General features: G+C 42.1%; 1 protein-coding gene across 9 annotated transcripts in view; it reads right to left on the minus strand.

Annotated features, from left to right (window-relative positions):
- dcun1d4 (DCN1, defective in cullin neddylation 1, domain containing 4 (S. cerevisiae)) overlaps positions 1-23,060 on the minus strand; it is a 71,298-nt gene that overhangs the window by 15,110 nt on the left and 33,128 nt on the right. For all 9 annotated transcript variants that reach the window (XR_010963445.1, XM_067987740.1, XM_067987692.1 and 6 more), the window contains 4 exons: positions 19,315-19,409; positions 18,753-18,823; positions 17,992-18,083; positions 11,611-11,719 (listed from right to left, as the gene is read on the minus strand). Coding sequence is in view for 8 of the 9 variants with exons in the window: in XM_067987740.1 (XP_067843841.1) it covers positions 11,611-11,719; positions 17,992-18,083; positions 18,753-18,823; positions 19,315-19,409 (367 nt within the window). In the remaining variant the exon portion in view is untranslated. The remainder of the gene's footprint in view (positions 1-11,610; positions 11,720-17,991; positions 18,084-18,752; positions 18,824-19,314; positions 19,410-23,060) is intronic.

Raw genomic sequence — 23,060 nt, forward strand, 5'->3', positions numbered from 1 at the left:
TAGAGGGATATGGGCCAAGTGCAGGCAATTGGGACTAGCTTAGTGGTATAAACTGGGCGACATGGACATGTTGGGCCGAAGGGCCTGTTTCCACGTTGTAAACTTCTATGATTCTATAATGCAGTGCTAGATCAGATTCCGGGTTACAAAGCAGGACAAATAAGTAACTATGAGGTTGGAGAATATTTGGCAAATGGTGACCATAATTAGGTACACATCGAAAATACATTATAAAAGTTTTTCTCTTGAAAATCATTAGATTGGAAATTAGCTAGTTTCATAGAGATGAAAGAGGACTTACTTAGAACAGTTAAATTGGTCGAAAAAAGTTATAGATTAAACAACTGACCAGCAGTGGGAGATATTTAAATGATAAATGAGGGTTAGAACATAAATTAGGTTAGAAAAAGGCTAATGATAAATAAAGGGGAGACAATAGAAGAAAACATGTACAAAAAGAATACAGGGAAACAAAAAGTGAGATCAGGAAGGTTAAGAGTGAGCATGAAAGAAGACTGACAGTCAACATGAAGGGAAACAGCATGGAATTTTATAAGCACTTAAGGAAGTAAAAGGATAGTCAAAATTACAGATGGGACCACAGAGATGAAAGTGGCCATATTATACTTGAAGTGAGGGAATGGCAGAAATGCTTAACTACTTCTGTTTTCACAGAGGAAGGTGAAAGTAGGATTACAGAAGCAATTGAGGGGGATGTGGAAGAGCAACTATTGGACAAATATTTAGAAGGAAGATGTATTTAAAAAAAAACACTAAATTAATGGGAGCTAAAGTAGAAAAGTCACCAGGTACAAATAGTATGCATCCCAGGATACTGAATGAGGTTAGAGATAGTGGAAGCACTAACTGTAATTTTCCAAAAATCCATGGAAATGAGAATTGTCAAATGTTACACCCCTGCTCAAGAAAGGGGTTAAGGAGATGCCAGGAAATTATAGGTCAATTAGTCTGACCTTAGTTGTGGGTAAAATTCTATGGGGTCATTTTCACTTTCGGTGGGGCAGAAAATTGATGGTAGTGGATTGGTCGCCCCTTTTGAGAGGTTATATCTATCAGGAAAGATTGAATAGGCTGGGGCTCTTTTCTCTAGAAAAAAAGACTGAAGGGTGCCCTGATAGAGGTCTTTAAGATTATGAAAGGATTTGATAGAGTAGATGTAGAGGAGATGTTTCCACTTGCTGGGGAGACCAGAACTAGGGGCCATAAATATAAGATAGTCACTAACAAATTCAATAGGGAATTCAGGGGAAACTTCTTCACCCAGAGTGGTAAGAATGTAGAACTCGCTACTATAAGGAGTAGTTGAGCTGACTAGCATAGATGCATTTAAGGGGAAGCCAGATAAATGCATGAGGGAGAAAGGAATAGAACAATATGTTGATAGGGTTAGATGAAGGGTGGGAGGAGGCTCACATGGAGCATAAACACAGGCATAGACCAGTTGGGCCGAATAGTTTCTGTGCTGTACATTCTTTGTTATACGCCCTGCCTAATTTCCAGATGTGTAATTTCTACCAGACATTTGTTAGGCCCGAATTGGAGTATTGTGTGCAGTTCTGGGCACCCTTGTAGGATGAATGTTAAAACCCACGGAAAGGATACCATGAAATTTAACTAGAATACCATCAGGAATGAGAGCTTATTATGAATAAAGGCTAGAAAGAAAAAGATTCCACCCCCACCCTTTATTGGAACAGAGAAAAGGTAAAGGGGATCTAATTGAGGTTTTCAAGATTATGAATGGTTTTGAGAGGATAAGCAGTGGCTGAAAGGTTGTCTCCGATGGTTGACTAATCAGTCACAAGGGGCATAGATTCAAGATTTATCACTAGAAAAGCCAATAAGGAAGTTAAAAAAAAAAATCACAGAGCATTATTAGGCCATGGAATACTTTACCACAAGAGGTTTTTGAGGTTGAGACTAACATTATTTAAAAGGAAAATTGGATAAGCAGTTGAAAAGAATACAAAAGGGTAAGGAGCAAGAAACTTTGATTGGTATAATTAGCTCCATTTGGAAAATCAACACTGCCACTGGCTCGATGGGCAAATTGTTCTCCTTCCGTACTGTAATTTTATGATTCTATAAAGGGGACAAAAAGCTAAATACTTTGCATACTAACAGCAGTGACCATTATACCATAAGTTAGACCATTGTGCTCCCCAATCCTCCAGTGGCAAATGTATGCCACAATTTGCTGGTAAAATAATTAGAATATGCTGCAGCAAGCATAGTGGCCGATCGGAGGTGGCGCAGCCAATGGATAGTTAAGAATTTATTTTGCTTGTTGATTTCTGCAGGAATTTCAACCGAATGTGTTTGTTGCTTTATTTATATCTGGTAGCAAATTACTGAACTATATAGACAAGAATAAATATTGAATAAATACTGGCAGAAGAACAATGGAACATATTTTTGTAACCAATAATTCCATCTGGACATTTTTAGAATGGGCTGCTGTTTATAAAGTAAATTTAGTACATGGTGGCTTTGCTATGCTCTAAACAGTAAAAATACTGGGGTTAGAAATTCCATATAATGTGCATGAATTGAGTTCGGTGTATCCTTTCATTACAATGTTTCAAGGATTACCCTAGTTTTCTTGATTACAGTATCTAGCAGGTCAAGAAATATGTATAAAGAACATTCACACTACATTAAAACTTTAAAAACATGAGCTCTGCTTTGATCAATCTGATAAAAAAAAATTTAGAATTCAGAAAGCAACTGTATTATAATGCCCAGAAGCAATGTTGATTCTTTTAAATGCGTTTCTGTTATGATTCCTGTATGCTCAGCCTACCAGCACCATTCTGCAATGATCTAAATGACAGTAGCGATCTCAGTGACGTTAATTCAGCAAACGCGATCTCACTATTGATTTTAATGGGAGGCCAAACTATGATAATTAGCTGAGCAAGAGAAACGCGGAGTGGAGCAAAAGTCTCAGGAAATGAGGGTGTGATATAAGTAGTAGTTGAAGTTACTGACACCATAATTTCCTGGGAGTCTTGTGCCATAAATCAGGCCCTGCGACATTGATGCATCAATTACAATGGCACATATCTCCAGGAAATTCCGGGCCACTTTTTTAAAAAAAACCTGATTTTGTCTAACTTTACTCATTTTTTTTGGGGTGCAATTTCTCCCCCCCCACCCCCATGATTGTCACACTTTGTTTTAACACTGAAAATTAATCCGTGAAAATTGGGTTTTTATATTTGGCAATAAAAACTAACTAACGGCCCTTAATAATGGGCAATTTGAACACATGGGGCCTGATTTTAGAAGGCTCTCTAGTTGAAGGGGCAGTCCTCCACTGACAGATGCTGCAAACAATGGAACAAATTACAGCATGGAACAGCCCAGGGGGAAGGCTGCTCCCCAGTTTAATGATGCCTCACCCCAGGTATCATCAGATGTGGTGAGGAGGAGGGGGAGGACAGAGCTCTTCCACCCGGCGGGCAGGAGGAAGCGGCCTGCCTCTGCCACCAAGAAGGCCTGGCTCGAGGTGGCAGAGGGGGTCACCTGCGCCACCAACATATCGCCCACCTGCATACAGTGCAGGAGGCGCTCCAATGACCGCAGGTCAGCCACAGTGAGAACACGTAGTCTTTCCCCTACACTTCGTCTGCCACAACACTGCCCCCACCCCACATCTCCTTCGGCACCGCCAACACTACTCTGTCACATCACCCCTCATACCCACTCAAACCCCATCCTCATCTTACCTGCACCTACTCACCTCGCGAATGCTCACCCCGCCACTAACACGCAACCCAATCCTCATAAAATCTCATGGCTCTATCCCATACTCACCCTCTCGTGCATCTCGCTCACGGCCAGCCTCACTCAACCTGCCACCACCTGTGCTGCAGCCACAGGGCATGCATCACATATGTGCGGTAGGCAGCGTAAGGCAAACGTGTCGTTAGCATGAAGGGGATGCACAAGGGTGTTTGAGGGTTTGTCATGGGTGTTACCTATATTGAATTTCAGAACAACTCACATCACACATTATATTGGCACCACCACTGCCATGTCTCCGCGAATCCTGTCTGTTTTGTGCAATAATGCCCGCTCCTGGGTATCACTATGAGGACCCACCACTGATGCCACCCATTGTGTTACTGCAGAGTAGGTGCAGGTGTATTTGCAGGGCTCTTCCGCGCAGACGACTGGGAGACATCGGTGGTGTACCCGGCTGCACCCTGGAAGGATGCGGTGGAGAAGTTGTGGAGGGCAGTGGTGACTTTGGCAGCGACAGGTAAGCAGATGGTGCTGGGGCCAGCCAGGAGCAGCTTGGCATGAAAGAGGCTGCAGATGTCCACGACTACATGTCGAGTGAATCTGCGCCTCCGTGTGCACTGCTGCTCGGAGAGGTCCGGGGAGCTGCGCCTCGGTCTGTGGACCCTGTGGCGAGGGTAGTGCCCTCTGCGACGCATCTCTCTCTGCGGTAGCCCTCCCTCCTGCTGTACAGGTGGATGTGTCACAGCACTGTGTTGTGGAGCTCCACGTGTCAGAGGTGGACGGCGTGGATGGCGAGGCTGGTGATGCTGTTCACCCCCCGAGGAGGTCATGACTGCAGCTACGACGGCCCCCATCCGCAATATGTACATCTGACGGGGTCCGCAAGGTAGGCATATGTCTCCTGACCCCGGCGTGAGTGTGCAGGTTGGTGGCTTTGACCGTCAGGAGGGGGGTGGTGGAGGCCACACTTTGTCCCAAGTGACAGAGCGGCCTCCTGCAATGGGTGAGGGTCTCCCCCCACCCCACCTGTCAAATGGACCTTTGCAGCTGCCACAGGCTGACGGCTGCAACACGTCCAGTTCAACTAGGACTGTTTCCCCCAGTGTGTGAAACAGTCCCATGTTTCTCCAAAATCACACAGAGTCCCTTAATCAGGTCAGTTAATGACCTGAACAAGCAAAATAAATGCACTCAAGTGGCATCCCGCTGGCTTTAATTGCCAGCGGGATTCCCACCAGCGGGGGCTACGCACGCACCCCCGCACGTCATCGGGGAACCCAGAAGTGGGCGGGATCGTGGCGCGATCCGGTCACGTGCCTGGATATCGGGATTTTCGGGGCCCCCCCCGCTGGGAACGCACAGGAAACCCGCCGGTAAAATCGAGCCCATGATCTGAGTTTGTCTATGCCCCATCTCTTGTGTTAAATGTAGAATACAAAATGGTTCTAATCAAATAAACTATTTATTCCATGTGTAAGAAAGATTATATAATTCCATCACTTGATCATTAAATGTTTATTAACTAACTGAGTATGCAACACTGATAAATGTTTGAAAAATTTAAAACATTGGGCGCTATGAAAATTTTAGTAAATAAAGTTGGATAGTGAGAAACTTTGAAAACCCAGATCATGTGTTCAAATTGCCCATTATTATTGTTAATAGTGATATGATTTACTACAGCTGGGGAACTGCAGGCCTATCAGCCCAACATCAATTATTGGGAACTTGCCTTTTATAATCACTGGGAAAGGGAAGGGGCCATTAGAAATGCACAACACAGTTTCCGAAAAAAATAGGTCGTGCCTAACAAATTTGATACACATTTTTTTTTGAAGAAGTCACTAGGGTAATGGATGAGGGAAATCCGGTAGACATTGTCTACCAAGACTTTCAGAAAGCCTTTGATAAGGTATCTCGCACTAGGTTACTTCACAAGATAGAATCTTGTGGTATCAGTAGAAATTTGACAAGGATTAGGAATTGGCTCCAATCCCACAGCCAAAAAGTTAAGGTTAACAGACGTGGCTCAGCCTGGAGACGTTACTACTGGTGTCCCCCAGGGATCGGTTCTAGGCCCACTCCTCCTCACGGTTTTTATTAGAGACCTGGATAATGGTGTTGGGAGTGTGGCAACTACGTTTGCATATGACACCAAAATTTGTGCAAGGGTTAAAATGGTAGGAGTGCAATCAAATCCAAAAAGATTTATATGTACTAGGGGAGTGGGCCACACATTGGCAAATGGCATTTAAATTTAGATAAATGTAGTGTTATGCATGTTGGTAGGGCCAACACAGAATACAAATATCATTTGCAGGGAACAATACTGAAAGAGATTGAGCGACAAAAAGATCTTGGTCTTATTGTGCACATGATGTGGAGATGCCGGTGATGGACTGGGGTTGACAATTGTAAACAATTTTACAACACCAAGTTATAGTCCAGCAATTTTATTTTAAATTCACAAGCTTTCGGAGATTTTCTCCTTCCTCAGGCAAATGTTTCAAGAGCTCCTTGAAGCCTACGCATTTATACATATAGAACAATACATGGTGTTTACAGACTGCCCCTGCAACTGCCCGTTGCCAAGGCAATCACCGTGTTCAGACAGAGAGGTGTCACCTGCAGAACCCCCGAATACACATTCAACAAAAAAACAAACAGGGAAAAAAAAGAGAAAAAAAACACAGAGAGAGGCAGAAACATCCGGAAGGCAGAGAGAGCCAGCAAATGACCCATTATATTAAAAACAGATAACATTTGTTCGATGGTGGGGTAACGTGTAGCGTGACATGAACCCAAGATCCCGGTTGAGGCCGTCCTCATGGGTGCGGAACTTGGCTATCAATTTCTGCTCGACGATTTTGCGTTGTCGTGTGTCTCGAAGGCCGCCTTGGAGTACGCCACACAACCCTGCCACGGTAACCTCTGCAAGACATGCCAGATCATCGACACAGATACCACCATCACACGAGAGGACACCACCCACCAGGTGCATGGTTCATACTCCTGTGACTCGGCCAACGTTGTCTACCTCATACGTTGCAGGAAAGGATGCCCCAGAGCATGGTACATTGGCGAGACCATGCAGACGCTGCGACAACGGATGAACGGACACCGCGCAACAATCGCCAAACAGGAGGGTTCCCTCCCAGTCGGGGAAAACTTCAGCAGTCATGGACATTCATCCACCGACCTTCGGGTAAGCGTACTCCAAGGCGGCCTTCGAGACACACGACAACGCAAAATCGTCGAGCAGAAATTGATAGCCAAGTTCCGCACCCATGAGGACGGCCTCAACCGGGATCTTGGGTTCATGTCACGCTACACGTTACCCCACCATCGAACAAATGTTATCTGTTTTTAATATAATGGGTCATTTGCTGGCTCTCTCTGCCTTCCGGATGTTTCTGCCTCTCTCTGTGTTTTTTTTCTCTGTTTTTTTTCCCTGTTTGTTTTTTTGTTGAATGTGTATTCGGGGGTTCTGCAGGTGACACCTCTCTGTCTGAACACGGTGATTGCCTTGGCAACGGGCAGTTGCAGGGGCAGTCTGTAAACACCATGTATTGTTCTATATGTATAAATGCGTAGGCTTCAAGGAGCTCTTGAAACATTTGCCTGAGGAAGGAGAAAATCTCCGAAAGCTTGTGAATTTAAAATAAAATTATTGTGCACAGATCACTAAAGGTTATGACCAATGTAGAGAAACTGTAGCTAAAGCTAAAGCTAACAAAGTATTGGGCTGCATTAATAGAACCACAGAGAATAAATTGAAGGACACCATTTTGACACTATACAGGTCGCTGGTCAGACTGCATTGAAAGCCCGGTTTTGGTCCCCCCACATGGTGGATGATATAGCAGCTTTGGAAAAAGGTCCAGAGGAGAGCTACAAGAATGATTCCCAGCTATAAAGAACCTCAGCTACTCAGAAAGACCAAGATCCTTGAGCCTATTTACCTTAGAGCGGTGTAGACTTAGAGGTGACCTGATAGAGGTCTATAAAACAATTAAAGGGCCGGATAGCATCCCTATTGATAGGTTATTCCAGTTTAACAGGTTGGAGAGGACATGGGGACACAAGTTTAAACTATGGAAGAGTAGAAATAGACTGGATGTTAGGCTGTTCTTCTTTGCCCAGAGAATTGAGAGCCTCTGGAATACATTATCAGCTGGTGTGGTGGATGCCTTCAAGAGGGAGCTGGACCGGTTCCTGACTGGGGCAGAGATCGCATCATATAAAAAGGTAAGTGTCTTTACAGATAACACTTGGTCCATGTCCGGCATATTCCTCACTCTACCATTACCAGCAAGCCAGGGGATCAACCCTGGTTCAATGAGGAGTGTAGAAGAGCATGCCAGGAGCAGCACCAGGCGAAACTAAAAATGAGGTGCCAACCTGGTGAAGCTACAACTCAGGACTACATGCATACTAAACAGCGGAAGCAACATGCTATAGACAGAGCTAAGCGATTCCACAACCAACGGATCAGATCTGCAGTCCTGCCACATCCAGTCGTGAATGGTGGTGGACAATTAAACAACTAATGGGAGGAGGAGGAGGCTCTGTAAACATCCCCATCCTCAATGATGGCGGAGTCCAGCACATGAGTGCAAAAGACAAGGCTGAAGCGTTTGCAACCATCTTCAGCCAGAAGTGCCGAGTAGATGATCCATCTCGGCCTCCTCCAGATATCCCCACCATCACAGAAGCCAGTCGTCAGACAACTCTATTCACTCCACATGATATCAAGGAACGGTTGAGTGCACTGGATACAGCAAAGGCTATGGGCCCCGACAACATCCCAGCTGTAGTGCTGAAGACTTGTGCTCCAGAACTAGCCGCACCTCTAGCCAAGCTGTTCCAGTACAGCTACAACACTGGCATCTACCCGACAATGTGGAAAATTGCCCAGGTTTGTCCTGTCCACAAAAAGCAGGACAAATCAAATCCGGCCAATTACCACCCCATCAGTCTACTCTCAATCATCAGCAAAATGATGAAAGGTGTCGTCAACAGTGCTATCAAGTGGCACTTACTCACCAATAACCTGCTCACCGATGCTCAGTTTGGGTTCCGCCAGGACCACTCGGCTCCCGACCTCATTACAGCCTTGGTCCAAACACGGACAAAAGAGCTGAATTCCAGAGGTGAGGTGAGAGTGACTGCCCTTGACATCAAGGCAGCATTTGACCGAGTGTGGCACCAAGGAGCCCTAGTAAAATTGAAGTCAATGGGAATCAGGGGGAAAACTCTCCAGTGGCTGGAGTCATACCTAGCACAAAGGAAGATGGTAGTGATTGTTGGAGGCCAATCATCTCAGCCCCAGGACATTGCTGCAGGAGTTCCTCAGGGCAGTGTCCTAGGCCCAACCATCATCAGCTGCTTCATCAATGACCTTCCCTCCATCATAAGGTCAGCAATGGGGATGTTCGCTGATGATTGCAATGTTCAGTTCCAGCCCCAACCCCTCAAATAATGAAGCAGTCCAAGCCCGCATGCAGCAAGACCTGGACAACATCCAGCCTTGGGCTGATAAGCGGCAAGTAACATTCGTGCCAGACAAGTGCCAGGCAATGACCATCTCCAACAAGAGTCTAACCACCTCCCCTTGACATTCAATGGCATTACCATCACTGAATCTCCCACCATCAACATCCTGAGGGTCACCACTGACCAGAAACTTAACTGGACCAGCCATATAAATACTGTGGCTACAAGAGCAGGTCAGAAGCTGGGTATTCTCCGGCGAGTGACTCACCTCCTGACTCCCCAAAGCCTTTCCACCATCTACAAGGCACAAGTCAGGAGTGTGATGGAATACTCTCCACTTGCCTGGATGAGTGCAGCTCCAACAACACTCAGGAAGCTCGACACCATCCAGGACAAAGCAGCACGCTTGATTGAATGTTTAGGTTGGTGGATGGGGTGCCACTCACTTCACCACCGGCGCACTGTGGCTGCAGTGCGCACCATCCACACGATGCACTGCAGCAACTCGCCAAGGCTTCTTCGACAGCACCTCCCAAACCCGCGACCTCTACCACCTAGAAGGACAAGAGCGGCAGGCACATGGGAACAACACCACCTGCACGTTCCCCTCCAAGTCACACATCATCCCGACTTGGAAATATATCGCCATTCCTTCATCGTCGCTGGGTCAAAATCCTGGAACTCCCTTTCTAACAGCACTGTGGGAGAACCTTCACCACACGGACTGCAGCGGTTCAAGAAGGCGGCTCACCACCACCTTCTCAAGGGCAATTAGAGATGGGCAATAAATGCTGGCCTTGCCAGCGACGCCCACATCCCATGAATGAATTAAAAAAAGTGATCTCCTGGACTGGTTTCGATCGCATGAGGGGGTCAGGGAAGAATTTTACAGAGTATTTTTTCCCTTATTGGCCCTGGGTTTTTTCTGTTTTTTGTATCTCCCAGGAGATTACATGGCTGCGGGGGTGGGTGTGAGGGAGGGCGGTCAGGGGAGGGAAGAAGTGTTTCGCCATGATGGTCTGGCCATCATGGTGTGGGGCAGGCTTGATGGACCAGCTGGTCTTTTCATGCCCGTCAATTTTGCATGTTCGTATTTTGTATAATGTTGTCAGTAACATGTTAATTTACTATATCATATTCATAATTTTGGTGGGTTTACTATTACACAATACATTCATTTAAATCTGATTGTAATAATCTGCATTCATTTGCAGATTTACAGTTTCTGCAGATAAATATAATTAACATCTGTAAATGATGCTAATTCTTGTGAAGTAAAAGCTAGGATTTGTCTACTGAGTTACAAGAATTTTAGTGAATAATATTAAACTTTGTCAAATATGAGCCTTTTTTTGCATGATTGAACAGTTTGCAGAAATAAAACTGTAACCGGATTCTGATTTTGAGGGGAGTGGATGGCACAACAAGTCATTTTGGAATATGGGTTCAGTCTAGTGCAGACTGTTGAGATGAAATGCTGATAGGGTTAGAGTAGGGAGGGAGGAAGCTCGTGTGGAGCACAAACAATGGCATAGACCAATTGGGCCAAATGGCCTGTTTCTGTGCTGTGGTTTCGATGTAACTCGATGAAATAGTTTTAAGTTTTTGTGCTGGAAAGACAGACAGACCACAAAAGATCTAGGTCTCAGAGGAAACATGTTGCTCTCAATAAGAGTAGAGAGGCACCGGGAAAGACCAGTGTAAATCAACAAAAAAATCTCAGAAGTGGGAGTGAGAAGGAGAGAGAAAAAGGGAAAAGAGATCTAGTACCTTTTAATAAGTTCCACTTTAACCACTGCTGAGAATTCCCACCAATTTTTCCTCCTCCCCAGTAAAGATGTATCTAGACTTTACTCACTACCTCCCCCTACAGTTCAACACGATTGCAAATAAGCTGCATGAGAATCACAGGGGTGAATTTATATCCTAGAGCAGTGATGCAGTGCCCAGTATGATTACCGACTGTATCACAAATTGTAAATAGTATTATGTTTTTAATTTCAACGGATTAAGACTTACAAATAGGTACATGAACTTTAGGAACTATTGTAATTTAATAATGATATTGATTTTAATATATAACTCATATTTTCAAAACTATTCTAGTGCCCATTTTAGATAGGGAAGGCAACTTAAGTAGTTTGGTGAAGCATTCAAAGTTATTGAATAAACAACTGCACAATAAACAACCCAAAGTCATTATTTTTTTCTATGAGGCAAAAGAGAAAGGGCTTTTGAGATAAGTAAATCTCTATTAGCTATTGCCTTTTAGACTCAGAGCTAAGTTTGGGTACTTTTGTTGCTTAACATTTTTAATGTTCTTCTTACAATAGAATCACTTACCCGTGCAAAATCAAATGCGTATCTGTATATAAGTTTAAAATTTGTGGGCTCATTCAACAATGATCTCAAGTAATCTAGCGAATTTCTCAGTTTCTCTGTTGTGTCACATCTAAAAATGGAAACAGAAATAAAATCTTCCACAGCACTTTAATAGCCCAAACCATGTTGATTAAGTTTCCAGACCAAATGGTTAACACATTTAGCTTTTCAGATATAAATCGAGAATGAGGGGGAAAGTGAGAGAAAGAAAAGAGCGAGAGAGCAAGAATGAGCGCGAGTGCATCTCTTTCAGATAACCTTTAAGGGTCTTAAGTAAAATTAATTTGAGCGGACTCAAAATCACTAATGGATACAAGACTCTCAAGCTATTTTGGAAACTGGGACTATGATTAAGCTGGCTTCTTTTCATTTATATTGAAATGCATTAGGACCACACTGAGGAGGTTGAGTTGCACCTAAATCATACACTAAATCTTACTGTACTTGATAGGAACAGTAGTAGGCCATTTAGCCCCTCATGCCTGTTCTGCCATTCAATGAGGTTATGGCTGATCTGTGGCCTAACTCCACATATAGGCCTTAGCCCCATATCCCTTAGATTTTGTTAACTAAAAGTATTATCAATCTCAAATTTAAAATTAACAATTGAGCTAGCATCAACTGCTGTTGCGGAAGAGAGTTCCAAACTTCTACCAACTTTTGCGTGTAGAAGGGTTTCTTAACTTCACTTCTGAAAGTCCTGGCTACGTCCCCAACCAGCGGAAAGAGTTTCTCCCTATCTATACTATCAGTTCCCCTTAATGTCTTGAAAATTTCAATCAAATCACCTCTTAATCTTCTAAATTCCAGGGAATACAACCCTAGTTTGTGTAAATCTCCTCGTAATTTAACCCTTGGAGTCCAGGTATCATTCTAGTAAATCTACACTGCACTCCCTCCAGGCCAATATATCCTTCCTAACATTAAGTGCCCAGAACAGGACACAGTATTCCAGGTGTGGTCTAACCAGGACTCTGTATAGCTGTAACATAACTTCTACCACCTTGTATTCTAGTCCTCAAGATACAAAGGTCAGCATTCCATTAGCCTTTTTGGTTATTTTCTGTACCTGTCCATGATATTTTAATGATCTATGTACATGGACCTTTAAGTCTCCTTGGACCTCCACTGTTTCAAGTTTTTCACCATTTAGAAAGGACTTTGATCTATCCTTTTTTAGGTCCACTTGCCTACATGAAATCCATTTGCCACAGATTTGCCCAATTAATCTATTAATATCTCTCTCTAATTTATGTTTCGTCATCGGTGAACTTGGATACTCTCTATCCCGTCAACTAAGTCGTTAATAAATACAGTGAATAGTTGAGGCCCCAACACAGAACCCGGTGGGACACCACTAGTCACATCCTGCCAATTTGCCCATTATCCCTACTCTGTCTCTTGCCGCTCAGCCAATTTCCTAACCAGGTCAATAATTTGCCCTCAATTCCATGAGCTTCAACTTTAGCTAACAGTCTCTTATGAGGGACTTTATCGAATGCCTTCTGAAAGTCCACATAAATAACATCCATAGACATTCCCCTGTCCACTACTTTAGTCACCTCTTCAAAAAATTCAACCAGGTTCGTCAGGCATGACCTACCCTTTACAAATTTTCTTCATTACTGTTAATTTGCTTACGTTAATTAGGGTGAGTCCCCATCCCTGATTCAAAATTAGTTTCCTTGGCGTGTCCAGCATGCTATCCTCTTCCTCTACAATAAATACTGACGCAAAGTGATTATTTAACATGTTCACCACTTCCTTATTTTCATTTACAATATCACCATTTTCAGTTTTTAAGGGGCCTACATTGCTCCTGACCACCCTGTTTTTCCTAATATAATTGTAAAAATGTTGTGTTGATTTTGATATCCCTTGCAAGTTTCTTTTCATACTCCCTTTTTGTAGCTCTTACAAAGAACAGCAAAGGGTGACAAAGCAAGATAGTATCTTTCCCATTCGCCAGGATCTGCGCTATTTTTAGCATTTTTTTTTTGCTTTTTCTTTTAGTTTTATGTCATCCATGGCTGCTTTTTTTGGCAAGTAGAGCTGTTGCCCCTAAGGGGTATAAACAGGTTCTGTATCATGTTAAATTCTTTTTTGAACACCTCCCACTGATCTGTTGTTTTACCCATTAACAGATTTGCCCAGTTTACTGTGGACAGTCTCCGCCTCATCCCATATTATGATCGCTATTAGATAAATGTGCACACAGCGTAAGGCTGTTAACTAAATCTGGCTCATTACTCATTATTAAATCTGATATGGCCTGCCCCCTTTTTGGTTCTAGGACATATTGCAGAAAGCTGTCCTAAACACACAAGAAATTCATTACCTTTACGACATGAGCTCATCTGCTTATCCCAATCTATATGAAAGTTAAAATCCCCCATAAAACTGCTCTGCCTTTGCTACATGCTTGTCTAATCTCTACATTATACATTCAGCCACTTCACAGCTGCTACCAGGGGGCCTATACACAACTCTCACTACAGTCTTAAATCCTTTTCTATTTCTTAATTCTACCCATAAAGTCTCCACTGCCTGCTTACCTCTCATTATATCCTCTCTTATCATTGAAGTAATTTCATCCTTAATCACGAAGGCTACTCCTCCCCCTGTACCAGTTTCCCCATCCTCCCTGTAAACCTTATAACCTGATATATTCAGTTCCCAGTCCTGACCATCTTGCAGACATGACTCAGTAATGGCTACCACGTCATACCCTCCAAGTTGAATTTGTGCCTGTAATTCATTCAGTTTGTTCCTTATACTCCGTGCATTTGTATAAAGGATGCTTATTTGGGCCACACACCCTAACCTGACCTTCTGCTCTAATGTTGTTTTCCTCAAACATTTTTTATTTCTCTCTCCTAATTTAAATACTTTACATCTTTTAGTTTTCTCTTTACCTGCAGTGCCTAAAGCATAATTTCTGACTATTACTCTACTCTCTTCCTTTTTGTTTGTTTTAGAATTATTATTTACACTACCTTTTCCACTTAAGCCCTCCACCCCTCCATTTACTAGTTTGAAGTCCTTGTGACCGCCCTATTTATTCTTTCCCCAAGACCCTGGTCGCAGCCCAGTTCAGGTGGAGCCCCTCCCAATGGTACAGTTCCTGCCTGTCCCAGTATTGGTGCCAGTGTCCCATGAAATGGAACCCCTCTTTCCCACACCACTCCTTCAGCCACGTGTTCATCCCTACCCCAATTTGCACATGGCTTGGGTAATAATCCAGAGATTATAACCTTTGGAGGTCCTGTTTTTAAAAAATTTTTAGCTCCTGGTACTCTGAACAGGATCTCTTGCCTACTCTTTCCTATGTTGTTGGTCCTAACATGGACCACAATGACTGGATCCTCCCCCTCCACTATCCTTTCAAGCTGATTCGAGATGTCCCTCACTCTGGCACCAGGAAGGCAACATACCACGTGGGACTCTCGATCCTGCTTACAAAAGGATGCTATCTGTCCTCCCAATTATTGACTTCCCTACAACTACCACATCCCCCACCCCCCCACCCCACTCCACTCCCCCAGACAGCCTCCTGCTCCAGGGTACAACGATCATTCTGGCTGTCCTTCCAACAGTCTTTATCTTTATTCTCACAGGTAGCAAGTACATTTTACCTGTTGGATAAGATCAGTTTCTGCGGATCCTCGCTCTCTATCCCACCTGGATTCTCCTTACCCAGTACACTATCGGTCACACCAACCCCATTCTGATCCTGTACCTCTCTACAAGGTGTGACCGAAGTTTGGAGTAAACTGTTCAGCTACTCCTCCCTCTCCCTTATGTGTCGGAGTGTCTCCAACTTGCAGTCCAGCTCAATGACTCTGAGCTGGAGAGATCTACTACAGGTGTGTTCGCTCGGGTCATTCTCGATGTCCACAAACTCACACATACTGCAGTCCAGACGCAAAACCTGCTTTGCTATATCTTAGTCCATATTTATTTATAGATAATTACTTTTTAGTCTGTTTTGGTTTTCATTTAAAAAAAAAAATCAGCACCTCCTTCCCCGTCTACACCTAATTCCAACTCTCACCAAATTCTTAAGTTTCCACTCGGTTCACGATCCACTCTGTTCGCTCTGTGCTTCAGTAATGTCAACATATTACTCAGCACTCCTCTCTAGTCAGGAGAAACTTAACATTCACCATTTGCTAGCTTATCAGTTGTTCCACATTAAAATTTTCATTACCTTTAAATAAATTCTCCCTCCCTTTCAAAAAAGTACTCACACACGTAAGGCCTACCAATTGCAACCTCAATTTCAGGTAATCATACTCTACCTGTAGCAATATCTGGACTACTTAAACAGCAGAATCCAGTAACAGCACTCTAAATCAGAATTTAAGTAATCTGCTAAATAACACATTTTTGCAACGAATAATTCCATCTGGACATATTAAAAATGGGCTGCTGTTTCTAAAGTAAATTTAATACATAGTGACTTTACTATAGTATTCTAAATAGAACAAATACTGGGGTTAGGAAGTCAATTGAAGATGTATGGATTGAGGCAAGTGTATCCTTTAATCACATACAACCCCTCCAAAACACAACCATTTCTGTAAAAAGACAGAGCAAATGCCAATTCTCCATTGAGTTTAACTCCAAATGGAATACTACTATCCTTGCCAACAGAGCAATACCGATTTACAATTGATTAAGCCAGAAGATCAAAACAAATTAATCCAAAGACCAAAAAGTGTTATACAAATAAGATGCACACAAACCATGAAATAATGATGGAAAACAGATTAAGAGATGTTGCAACATTTATCTGGGGTAAAGGTATGAGTAAATGGCAGAAATAGTTTTTTTTTAAAAACGAAAAAGTAACCAAAGTTCCACGTGGTCCAAACACACACACTGCATTGGGTCTTGTGTTCCTTATGCAAATTAAAAATACACGCTAGTGACCATTATTGTTAGAGTTCAATTAGTTTAAAGCTTCACCGCACAAGTGAAATGTCATTGAGATTTAATTTGGAAACAGTAGTCACTGATTCGTAATGAAATTCTGCCATCGCTTCAAGGAAGTGATGACGTATCAGGGACTGGCATAATTGCTGGAGTTTTAGCAGTAACAATGTAAAAGTACAAAACTATGCACTTTTTATTTGGGAAAAGAATTATATAGACATCAAATGCCCAATGGGGCAAAACACAAGATTTTGAGCATTAAGTTAATTGTGAGGACTTTTAGAAAAATGTTACCCATTAAGATCAAAATTAAGTTCTAGCCCAAAAGCCTATCTTTTATGAACTGATGAAACAGAATTCTGGTGATTTTTCATTTCATCCATTCTCAAAAGAGAAAAGAATAGGTCATGGCAAGTCTGAATTCTTGCATGCTGTAGCCCAGTGCATCAGTCCATTAACATACTGAACCTTCATAATTCCCAGTTCCATGCAAAAAATTCACATGGGCCAATTAGGGAAGGAGCACATTACCTTGCTATTGCCTTCACTGACATTTTCCAAGTAACTCCTGTATCTAACAAAGAAATAGAATGCTGCCATCCCTTTAAGGAGAATAATTTGTATAAAACATTGGTTATGCCACAGTTGCGGGTACTGTATACAGCTTTGGGCATTCCATTACAGAAAAAAATAATGGAGCCACAGAAAAGTTGCAACACAGATTCACCAGGATACATAGAGGAAAGGATACAGTTATAATGAGCAGAGAGGATTTTTAAAAAATTGTGCTCATTTACACAAGGGATGTTAATGCTGGAAAATGGAACCCTTTCCATCTCAGGCAGCCAGTATTGGTAATAAGCTCTCTTAGGTCATGTATAGCACAGCTAGAGTCAGAGTAAAGCTCTCTCTCTTCTCTGCCCCAACAACGTGCCTCAACCCCAACCTCAGAAGAGCACCTCCTACTACACTGACATTTTTTCTCATTTCCCACACCAGCCATCCTATGACCTCGGAGTGAGATTGCCAATTACTGCTGAATTAGGGATATTTTTGTGTTGTAGGCTCATGCCCACTAGGAATCGAATGCAATGATGCCCAAACACATCTCACATAGGACCCTTACAACCAGAGAAGACAGTGTGCAGCGAGCAATGTTACAGGCATGATCAATTGAAAAAGACTTCTATACTTAAATTTCGATCATTTTTAATGCAGAACTCAGCATAAAGGTATTCTGAGGAGATGTAGTTGAACTCACACAATTTCAAAAATTAACTATCATTCTATCCATTAAAGAGTTAAACACTATTAACCTTAACTACTGACATAAAGCGCAACCTTAAAGTTAACCGGCAACTGTTTTGAAATAAAAAATTAAACTAAACCAGAAGCATTTCATACTGTAATAAGGTCATTCCCTTCAACCATTCTTGTAGAGTGAAGTAACCCATGCTCTGGGCATCCAACTTCCAGGCAAGCACCAACATCACCACCTACAATAAGTACAACAGATCAATAATGAAGGTTTAGAAATACAGGCTTAAAATATACATAATATTATTTAAATGAAGTTTGATACCCACCTTGGGTCTTGGTCACTGCAATAACTATGAGATCATTTACATGCAATAGCACAGTCCAAGTCATTAATTGAAGGGAGAAAAAACCCCTTTTATGGCATTTTCCAGATTCAAGCCTTCTATTCCTCTCATTTCTTTTTTCAAATCACCACAAAATAATGCAAATGGAATGACTTTTCCTAGTCTAGGGCTGGTTTGTGGTTAGTCAGAAGAAATAGGGCCTGTTTCCAGACCACAGAGGACATAGTTTCACTCCCAGAGGGCAGATTTGTGGCCATCTCAGTGGACTGCTTTGCTTTCTTGGCAGGTGCAGTTTTATCTGTACATCTTATGCTTGATAGCTGTGGCCATCTGAGTTCTATTCTCTAAAGTGCTGAAAAGTCATTGCCAAAGCAAGGATATTCAGAGGCCTGGAACTGCCTCCAGAGATCACTTAAATTCACAAATATAGAAAGTTGAGTCTTGCTCTGCAAGTTCTTATTTTCAACAAAAGTTAAACAGTAATGCTTAAAATAAAATTAGAAATCTCCAATTTTTAAAAAAAAAAAGTTTTGCTACTGATTTGTTTCCACAAGCACTTACATTTTCAGGTTCAACTCCAATGTCTTCACAGAATTTCTCCATGTCTTCAGGACCTATGACATCATCACTACCTGCAGCATAGCACAGAACTTAGATATTTTGTTCCAACATTTTCTCCAGAGCTATTTAGGACAGTAATGAGCAGTCTCTCCAAACTCTGATTTCTGTTGATGGTAATCAGCCTTAAATTTGTAATATTCTATCAGCACAGTTTAATGTTGAGCAGCAATTTCAAAATAGTACATTGGTGCAGTCAGTTGAATCATTGTCATTTACACATTTGGGACTTAGTGACAAAAGGTCCATTATAGATCAAAATGTCAGTAAGTGTGTTTAACTACATTAGTTGTTCTGAAACGATAAGTGCTGTCTGGGCCAAAATTAAACCTGATCACATACGTGTAAATGTTTTTAAAGCATAAATTATTATTTGTATAGGGCCCAGGGGTATTTGACTTTAAGCAAATAGGTGCATTGGAGATGCTCTCCAACAAAACTCACCAGGGAACCCTCAGGTGCCTGTCTGTTAGTTAGCATTGAACTCTGTAGCATTTAAACACACCTGCATACTCATAGAACCACTCTAAGCATCGCTTGCTGGAGAACCCTTCCTCTTCAGGCTTCATCCTAGTTGAGTCTTGTTTCCTATACATGGTGCTGTATAAAAGACAAATGAAAGATTAGACTAAATATGTCTACCTTTATATAATGTAAACAGTTTCTCTTAAATTATCATCCACTACTAGTTACCTGATTTTCCACATTACTTATAAAATTTGGAAGTATATGCCTTTAAATGTGGAAAGTTTTCTGGGCATGAATAGTGCTTCGTCACTAAGGGCAAAACGCATTCCCAACAGCCCACTCCTCACAAGAGCAAAGCTATCTGTTGTAGATTCAGGAACTGTGTTGGCCCACTGTCTATCTAGGATAGCAGCTCTGAGGTAGAGACAGAAATCAATAGACACTGAACTCCAAAAGATCCAAGAAGCACCTTCCTGAAAGCAAATGTAATACAAAATGAGGAAAAGCCATTTGGCCTGACATTTCTACAAACCATCCACTGTTTGTCCATTACAGACACTATTTAATCTCTAGGGAAATTTCATCACATAGGGTGGTCCCTTGACCCTACATAAATTCCAACTTGTCTAAACCTCACTGTCCTATCCCACACTAAGTACCATTCCATTATCCCTGGTCTCATACATCTCCATTGATTCCCATTCAAAATCCTCCTTCTCATTTACAAATCCTTTTATGGCCTTGACCTTCTCTACCATTGCAATTTCTTCCAGCATCCACACCAACCACCCCCCACCCTTCTTCTGGCACTAACTTTCTTTGCCTCTCCTCTCACCCCAGTCTTCAGTGGTGGACTTTCAGCTGTCTTAGTCCCACACACTAAACCTTTGTGCTAAACCTCTCAACCATGATATCCCTCTCACAATCTTCAAAATCATCCTCAAAACCTACCTCTTCAACCATGCCTTCAGTCATCTCAAATCTTCTGCTATGCCTCATGTTGGTTTTCACATTTGTTTTACTACATTAAAGAACTATGTAAACACAAGTAGTTGCTGCTAATAAGAGGCCGCATGCGAGAGAGGTGCCAAGGTAACCTTGGTGCATTGCATCGTGCAGATAGTACATACTGCAGCCACAGTATGCCAGTGGTGGAGAGTGTGAATATTGAGTCCAGTGGCAGGGGCACCAATCAGATGAACTACTCTATCCTGGATGGTGTCAAGCTTCCTGACCGTCGTTGCAGCTGCACCCATACAGGGGAGTGGTGAGTATTCCATCACGCTCCTGACTTGAGCTTTGCAGATGGTGGAAAGTCTTTGAGGGGTCACATAACCAATTATAAAAAGTTAGTGACCACACCTTTAAACTTACCATCTTGTGGAAATTTACTAAACCAACTTAATCCAGTGGGAAGTTATCAGACAGCAGTCCAATGGGAAAGGGGAGGATCTAAAAGTACTATATGTTAAACAAAGACTACTACACCCAGAAGAGTGCATGATCTATGTTATACTCAACATCAGTGCGATGTATCCAGAGCTGAAGCAAGTGCCAGATAACAATAAAGTAAATGCAAGTGGAAAATCTAGTATTTTGTTTCTGTAGATTAAGCACTGCAGGCATAAGTCCTATGGAAACTAGCCACCCATATGGCATCCTGATTGCTTATCATTCATTCACTCTTCAGCCTGTATCCATATGTCTGTAGAAAAAGATAAAAGCAATACTCTCGGTCATATGAAATCCTACAATCTCCTTTGTCAAAAAGAGTGCATATAGAATATTGCACTATCCATATACGGGGCATCAAGAAGCAAGACTTGATATTGAGAAACTGCTGCGTGTGCAGGTTTGTATACTATAAGAATTAAGTCCTCTTTCATAAACTGAAAGCTAAGAAACAAAAAAAAAATCTGATGTGAGTTTCTGGGTACTTAACCCTTGTATCTAGAGGTAGGCCAGAAGATGATGAGGACTCAAACCATAAGCCCATGTACCAAATGCAAATGTGAAGCTTTTGAGTCAGATTGTAGGAAGCCACAAGGGTTTGACCTGAACATTCACTATTCAAAACATTCCTCTCTTCAATAGCTAACCCATCCTTTTGAAGCCAACAAGGGTTGCTTCTGCACCTAACAAAAGATCAAGCATTTAGCCTTACGGGAGATAGACGGTCAAGAATCAGGACTTTTCAGGGCTAATAAGGTACTACAAGTCACAAGGTCAATCTGAGGTATGAAAAGGTAGACAAGAAGTACAAGCTGTTGGTTGTGCTCTCTGTGGAAATGGAAGAAACTCCATACTCGTCCTCTTATCTAAGTATCACTTGAAATTGAAGTTTAGATAAGAGTCGCCATGCAAGTGAGGTAATCTTCCACTCGAAAGTGGACTGTAATGACCATTATCTGCATAAAAGACTACTCAAATCCACAATCTCAATACAGTAGAGAACCAGGCTGAATACAGAAAGTACAGAGGAGGAGAACTGAGAAAGGAAATAAAAAAGGCAGAGAATGTATGAGAATAGATTAGTAGGCAACATAAAATGGAACTCAAAAATCTTTTAAAAACATATAAATAGTAAAGGGAAGGGTGGGCCGATTAGGGACCAAAAAGATCTTCTAGTGGAGACAGAGGGCGTGGCTGAGGTACTAAATGAGTACTTTGTATCTGTCCTCACTAAAGCTGTTAATGTCGCAGTAAAGGAGGAGGTAGTAGAGAAATTGGAAAGGATAAAAATAGATAAAGAGGAGGTACTTAAAAGGTTGGCAGTGCTCAAAGTAGAAAAGTCACTTGGTCCAGATGGGATGCATCCTAGGTTATTAAGGGAAGGGTGGAGATAGCAGAGGCTCTGGAGACAATCTTCCAATTCTCCTTAGATCTGGGGGTGGTGCCAGAGAACTGGAGGATTGCAAATGTTACACTTCAAAAAAAGGAAGGGGATAAATCCGGCAACTACAGGCCAGTCAGCCTAATGTTGACGGTGGGGAAACTTTGAGACAATAATCAGAGACAAAATGAATTGTCACTTGGAAAAATATGGGTTAATAAATGACAGCCAGCACGAATTTGTTAAAGGTGAATCGTGTTTGATTAACTTGATTTGAGTTCTTTGATGAAGTAACGGAGGGGGTTGATAAGGGTAGTGCGGTTGATGTTGTGTACGTGGACTTTCAAAAGGCATTTGATAAAGTACCACATAATAGAATTATTAGCAAAATTAAAACCCATGGGATTAAAAGGGCAATGGCTGCTTGGATACGAAATTGGTTAAGGGACAGAAAGTAGAGAGTAGGTTGGCACAAAAACAAGAGGTGAAAAGCAGCCAAATTATTCATATACAGAAGCCCCTATCTAGTTGTCTTCTGCATCTGACCCTGTCCTGGATGATAAATTGGGACTGTTTATTTTCTCAAGCTTTGAAGAAGTTTCGGACAAGGCTCAGGTAAATTTGAGGTAGATTTTATGGTAGTGCCAAAGGCAGCATCTTCAGCATAAGCCTTCATCATCAGCAGTGCAAAATAAAGATAGGTAATAACACTGTGGAAGAATACAAGAATTTAAGAAGACGAAAAGACTATTAGAGCTAACAAGCCTGTCCATTTGAAAGATCAACTCAGTTAGTCATCCTCTCACCTATCCCTCAATCTCTTCCTGGAAACGCAGCCAATTCCCTTGAACATACATACAATGTCGGCTTCAACACCTTCCCTGGATACTTATTCTATAAGCCTATTAACATTTGGGTGAAAAACTTTCAACTGACTTCCACAATTTTTG

Source organism: Heptranchias perlo, chromosome 1 (genome assembly GCF_035084215.1).
Source record: "Heptranchias perlo isolate sHepPer1 chromosome 1, sHepPer1.hap1, whole genome shotgun sequence".
NCBI lineage: Eukaryota > Metazoa > Chordata > Chondrichthyes > Hexanchiformes > Hexanchidae > Heptranchias > Heptranchias perlo.